Source organism: Mesitornis unicolor, unplaced genomic scaffold (assembly GCF_000695765.1).
Source record: "Mesitornis unicolor isolate BGI_N332 unplaced genomic scaffold, ASM69576v1 scaffold26318, whole genome shotgun sequence".
In the NCBI taxonomy this organism is placed as follows: Eukaryota; Metazoa; Chordata; class Aves; order Mesitornithiformes; family Mesitornithidae; genus Mesitornis; species Mesitornis unicolor.
This window is the reverse complement of record NW_010201697.1, coordinates 44,992-52,092: the sequence shown is the minus strand read 5'-3', so window position 1 is coordinate 52,092 and position 7,101 is coordinate 44,992. Positions and strand designations below refer to the sequence as shown.

General features: G+C 37.2%; 1 protein-coding gene across 1 annotated transcript in view; it reads right to left on the bottom strand.

The window, feature by feature from the left end:
• Positions 1–61: 61 nt before the first annotated feature.
• Positions 62–7,101, bottom strand: part of LOC104545129 (E3 ubiquitin-protein ligase SH3RF1-like) — a gene marked incomplete at its 3' end in the record, with an annotated part of 50,994 nt that continues 43,954 nt past the window's right edge. The window contains exon 2 of the mRNA XM_010190187.1: positions 62–337. Within this exon, the coding sequence (XP_010188489.1) occupies positions 62–337 (276 nt within the window). The remainder of the gene's footprint in view (positions 338–7,101) is intronic.

The window sequence follows — 7,101 nt, the reverse complement described above, 5'->3', positions numbered from 1 at the left end:
GAATAATTATATATATATATATATGTATATTAAAACAATAATAATTTTACTCTGTTTTTACCTTTGCAAATGGTAAACAGTCTTTATCTGCTTCCTTGTCTTTTATTTCAAAGTCATAAAGTGCTTTGCACTGAGGCGGAGGTTGAGGTAAAGGTTTAATAATATGAACGAAATTGGTAGGAAAAAAGCCATGGACACCATTGACTTCTCCATGGTACCAATTTTCATCCACCTGTCGACGTAAAATGATGATGTCTCCTTTACTGAATTTAAGATCTCCAGGTTCTTTTCCCTCGTAGTTATACAATGCTTTGGCACATGGTAACTGAGGTACGCCCTGAAAAAGAAGGAAAAAAAAAGAACACTAGAATTAGATAAGTATTATTAAGCAGAATTTATATTATATTCTTTGGGAGAATGAAACTGTATAAAATTGCAAAGTAAAATTACACTCAATAACATTATTTTATTGCAATGATTCCACTGATTTTACCCAAACATGTAGGAAGAGTTTCAGTTCTACGCAGTTTTAACATCCTTTCCCCCTAAATTTTGTGATGATTTTCACTAATACTACAACTTTGCTAGGCACAAGAGAGCCAAAAAAACCTATAATACTGGAATCTTCATGAACTAATTCACAAATCTTTTTTTTAATAACAAAGAAATAAATTGGAAAGTATTCTGACCACTTGAGAGGTCTGACAGAAAAATGCTGCAAGAAAACAGAGCACTAGAATAACAGATTTGCTACCAGACCTTTAAGTCATGTTTTCTGTCTGTCTGACTTATTATTTTCCTCACCTTATTTATTTCACAGGGACAGAATGCTAAGGATGAGGACATAAGGGAGGTGTTTTTCAGCTTCAAAAACAAATCTCACCGTATTAAAGGTGAGATAGTGCATTCTGGCACAACCCTTTTTAATTACTTACTTATTTAAAACCACAGCTAAAAAGAATTACTTGAAAAATTCCACGGGAAGTGTGTATCTTTAGGTTTTCTACACTTGATCCGTCCATCATATCTGAAGACTATAGGTCATTGGTGCTGCTCTTGAATGCATGTCAGAAGGAATACAATCTAATACTATGTCATCCTCTCCTACATACACTGCAGGTATTATTTTTTAATTGTTTGGTCTGTCCTTCCACATATTGCAAGAGTGAGCCATAAAACTCTACAACTCCAGTATTAGGGCTACTGCCTTCAAAACTCTCTTTTCTCTCCAAGTAGCTAGAGGGGAGCTCACTCCCTTAATAATGCAAATAGCAGTAACCTGCATTACTAAGACAGTCTCTCCATAGCAAAGACAGCATTTATAATCAACTAGAGCACAGTATTTCACATCTTTCATGTCATCCTATATGGAAAAGGCAAATTTTAACGAAATCCAATGTTGGTGATATCATTTGCCAGATCTACGCCATGGTATGTCTCTCCCCTCGAGTCTTCTATCAGCTCAGATTGTAAACTGGAGTTGCACTTGCAGTTTCTCAAGACGTATGCACACAATGCAAGGAAATCCTCAGAAGGAATTACCACTTTGAGTCTGTCTCATTGGTCAGAAGACAGAGCGCTCCATAATTTATTTCATATTTAACACTGAAAATTCTATTTTTCTATATGAGACTGTTTGGACATCTTTAATTTTTGTGTATGACTTTATAAACAGATTAATAATTTCACGAATGGATAAATAATATCTTAAATATTAGCTTATTTAATAATTTTCTATTTTAAACAGATAAAGGATAACCACATGTATACACATAGGTACAGATGAGTAAGATTTATATAAGAATACAGGAAAATCACAGCTTATTCTACTGCATTTGGGATAATATAAAACTATTATATAAGCAGGATCCATGCAATTGTTCACAAAAAACGTAATCTTTATACTGATGCAAGTAATATTTTTCTTCATGATCACACCTAACTGTATCAGTACAGAATGTAAGCACTATTGGCACGCTGTATAAACCTGGATAGGGAAAAAGACTAAGAGACCAACTAGAGAATTTTTAGAGAATTGAAAATCATGGCCTCAACAGAAGATTTAAAAAATATTGTAGGTATGTATTTTTTATTCCTGTGAATAAACTGACTGACAGAAAGAAACAGTGTAAATGCAGTAAGGACAAGTGCAGAGAGAGAACTGGGTGTGATAGGGCAGGCTGGAAGCAAAAAGGAACACACCTCTACACAAAAGAGGAGAAACTGCTTGCTTATCCATTTCCATCCCAATAAGAAACAAACAAAAAAATTTACAGCTGTTTAATGATTATAAGCCAAAGAATTACTTGGTAGGAAAAGGGCCCCAAGCAATTCTGGCTACAAGACATATGCATCTCTCTTGCACTGGAGGGAATAGCTGAAGTTCTCCCAGGAATCACCCGTTTTCCCAGGAGAAAGCTTTCTACGTCTCTGTACTGAGGAAGAACTCCAAGATTAGCTGTGTGTATAAAATACAGCTGGAAAAAAACCACCTTTTAAAAAAAGGAATAAGCCCCAAATAATCCAGGAGTGTAAGCGTAGAAGATCATGTTAAAGTGATCAAACTCATCAAGTAGTCATCATTTAAGGGTTAGAACATGATATTGCCTATACGCAGATTATCACAAAGCCTGCCATGAACAAACCTTCACTCAAAAATAAACATCTGATTATATTTTTATAGGAAGCTGCTTTCCCAGTGTATAGGTTGAGTTTTTGCAAAGCTTCTTTCCCACAATAAATAAAAATAGCTACAGCCCACAATTTCAAACAGAACAAAGTTCAAAAAAATACACACTTAGTTCTCAGTCAGACTGCCAAGGATTAAAGAGAAATGGTTAAACTCAGAAGACAAGTCAAGCGAATGCCTTTTCCTGCTGTCCCAGGGGGAGAATAAATCAAGAAGGACCAGTGTGATGGGGACGGGCTGCGGTGTGAAGGGCCCTTGAACGCCATCTTCACATTCCTCCTCCTCTGAGCAACCTGGGATCCACAGCTCATGGCCGGTGCCTTCCAGGCTGTTCTGGTTAGCAGCCTAGGGCAGCTTCAGCACCCCTTCTGCCTCTCTGGCTGTGCACGAGGAGAGAAGGCTGTGAGGATACGCTGAGCCGGAGTTTACATTTCACTGCGCGTCTCTCAGTTGGCTAAACATGAAAGGAAGGCTTTGGAAGAAAAAAATTTGCTGGCTACCCTTAGGTTTACAGCTGTCATTTACCCTGCCAGCTCTTTGAGAAAGCAACAACAACAACAAGAAACACAGACAAAAAAAATAATCGTAGAAATTTAAAATATAAAACCCAGAAAGGCTCTACACAAAACACATTTCTTAGGATTATTTCCTCAGCCCTTATGCAAAATCCTCATGCAAAAATATCTGAACTTCTAATGCTACTGCTGACATACAAACTCTTCAAACTCAATTCTCATGCCAGATTCCTTTAAAGAAAAGAATAATAATATATGATGACATCAAAACAAACAACCAGAATACCAAAATAACGCAGATGAATTCAAATGTATGAAGCTCGGGTCCCTGATTTCTTCTCTCCATCCAGATACTTTGTCCTAGAAACCTAGACAGTTCGCTTACAATTTTCCTCTTTGGATTTATACTTTGTCTTCAGTCAACTTATTTTGAACTTTACTCTTATTTTTTTATTGGACAGTATGCAACTTGACGTATTTTTCATGAGCTTATGCCAAAAGAGACTTATGCCTGCACATGAGGTCTGATTTCCTTTTTAAAAGGAGTTTCTGTGGCAGAAGCCCAAATGTAAATATGCTTACACTGGCATTAAACAGGGTTCATTGTATAACTTACTGCACTTAGAGAACCAGCATAAGCTAAAGTAGCAAAAATAGTAAATCCCCTCCCAAGGAAATGAAGGGAACAGATACTGGGTCATCTACATCTTTGTCCTTCCAAGCCTCCCCTGCTGCGGTGCTGCTGGTTGTCACTTTTCCAAGCAAGGCAGGCATTCCCTCTTTGGCTGGGAGACAGGGATGAGGCCCGGGTTTCTCTGTGAACGAGCTAAATTTATGCAGATTATCTATGCAGTTTTCATACATGTGAAGTTCTCAGAAACTGAGTGTTTTGATTCAAGAGGCCAGGAAGTAATAATTTTACAAAAGTACTGTTTTTTGTAGGACAGACAAAAAAGAATTCTGAAACTGTCTAAATGCACAACCAAAGCACTATCAGCCTCCAGAAAAGCTTGCCTTCTTGGCCACCACAGCAGCAGTTTTTATGCCGAGCTTTCCTAAATAACTTCTGCCTTTCTTTACAGAAAACTGAAAACCTGGAAGTTACTATCACTTTGACTCATGGTATAAAAGGATTTTTAATAATCATCAGTTATTTGCAATTTTCTTAAAAGTAAAGACAGAAAAAAATTTCTTCATCTATCTTTAAATTTTCTTTCCATGCAGTTCCTAAACCAAACTACCAGTCACATTAATAGTAAAGACAAGATGAGAAACTATTACAAAAAAAATCTCCAATTACACAACAACTGTAAGTACAGTGAGTCTAGTGCTAAAGAGGTGCTATTATCAGTTGGACTTTTTTTTTTTCCCAAAGAGCCAGTATTGTAAGACTTGGTTGACAATAAAAGTTGCCTCTTTACAAGGAAAGGAGTTTGTTAATATGCTGCAGCCAACTTGTTTGCAAGGCAGATTTGGGTTGAGTGAGATCTTTATGTGTACAGTCTCCAGCAGGTACAGGTATACCCCACATTTCCTCTTCAGACTCCTAGTCATTCAAACCTTTTTAATGACAATATTGCTTCTTTTAATCTTCTAGTCCACTCTCATTTATACTGTTGCCTTCTTCACAGAATCACAGAATGTTAGGAGCTGGAAGGGACCTCGAAAGATCATCCAGTTCAACCACCCTACCTGAGCAGGATCACCTAGACCAGGTCACACAGGAACGCGTCCAGGCGGGCTTTGAATGTCTCCAGAGAAGGAGACTCCACAGCCTCTCTGGGCAGCCTGTTCAGTGCTCTGTCACCCTCACAGTGAAAAAGATTTTCCTCACGTTCAGATGGAACCTCCTATGCTGCAGCTTGCGCCCATTGCCCCTTGTCCTGTCATTGGACATCACTGAGAAACCTTGACTCAGATCGTTCAATTGCATCATCTTCTAATGTGTATTTTTTCTTTCTTGCCTTATGTCTTTACCAAGCCGATCAGTTCTATGTGCAAGAGTATCCCATTTGCCATCTATAGTCTTTTTATGTCTCTCTCATCTTGCTCGCTCCAATAGATTTTTTTCAAGTCTTAATTTAAAGCCAGATCTGTCTAGTTCAATTTTGTTTCAGCCTCCTTTGTTCTTTCTGTATGTGCATTTAAGTTTTCATATATTTTGAGACACAGAGCTTATAAGAATACTTCACCGAAGACTTTCTTTAACTGTCTGTATTAACAGATGTGTTTTCTTCACTAGGATTTCCCTCTAAAGTAGGAAACACGCTCTCCATGTTAAGCTATAGGTATACTGCTCTCAACTGAACAAATTAACAGTTCTGCAGAACACACTAACCTAGAGGCATTATCATTTGAAGCTAAGTTTCCCTGTTTCTTTTTGAGTTCCAGAACATGAAGTGTCTCCATAATCCAAGAAGAATGTTAAAAGCTGGCTCCGTGCATTTATTTTTCTCACATAAGGAACAATACAAATTAGGTCAGACTTGCACAAAGAAAGGCTAACTCAAGCATTATTAATCTGCATCTGACACAAAGTTGTTAGCGGAATCAATTTTACATACTTCTACCACCAAAACTATTGTGGAAGACTGCAGAGGTCATCAGTGCAAACAAAATTATTTCTAGTTACAGCATCCCTGATGTTCCTGCTATTTGAATGATAAAATGATAAGATATTTTTATGTCAGGAGGCTGTATGAAGTTGCCAGTACGCTGTTATAACCATAAAAACAAACCTTCGGTATCATCCGATATGAATTACTATTGCTCTACTGAATACAGTCGAACAGTATTTTTTATATGACAGCTCACTAGACCAAGGCAGTGAGCAATGTTAACGTTGGTGAGCAGACTCACTTCTACTAGTTTCTAAGGATATAGTTGTACTACATTTCAGTGTTCTCAGGACACAAAATAAATAACCGCGTATCTGACAAAGCAGTAAAAAACGTGTTGTTTCGAAATGCCATATTCAAATACGGCTAGTCAGCTACAGCTACAGCTCGGGACAGGTTTTGATTTTAATAAAAGCAGAAGAAGCTGCACGTCAAGAGGGAACTAGCTAGCCAGGTTATGCTCTGATAAAAGAGACCTGGTCTGAAACCCATCTGTGTATAACTTAACAGTGACCTACATAACAATAATAATTTTGAAGAAAGATTACTATAGGAAAAAATAAAATTCAGGATCAAAACTACAGACAAGCCAACATATCTCGTAGACTTTTGAAAAAGCTGAACAACTGCAATCAATAAAAAAAGTAGGTCCTTGATAAATGAAGAAATGGGATAGTATTTTTGCAATTATTTAATTTGATCATCAAGTTAAAATTTACTTAGTAGACTTGCAAAGCTTCTCTGCTACTAGATAACTATTACAGAGTATGGCAAAATTTCTCTAGTGTTTACACATGATAACTAACACCAGTACTAGGTCCAGATAAAATAGTGTGTGACATACCAGGATGCTCTTCATTAATTTCCAGGTTTCAGCCATCTGACACAGGTTGAAATGCCAGGGACCCCGAGAGCCCTTTGCCTGACTCTTCTGAGGACTTTATCAGTTAACTTTTCTCTTGGTAACTTGCAGAAGAACTTCACAGCACAGGCTCAGAGAAATCCTGTATTTGGCAATAGAAGGGTAGCTCCTCTCCTCATGCAAACAATTTTTATGTGCTCTTTTGAGGTAAACTAGCAATGACCTACTTAAAGTAGCCAGCTTATGGAAGTCCTTTTTATTTCCACTGTCTTAACAGCTTTTAGAAGAAAATGTTTTGGCATTTTTTCTTGTCTAATGTCAAGAAATAAATATAAGCTTGTTTAATATAAGTATGAGGAACTCTCTCCCATAAAGTTGTTTTGAAATTAGAAGCTGGAATAGAGGAGAATGAAAGGA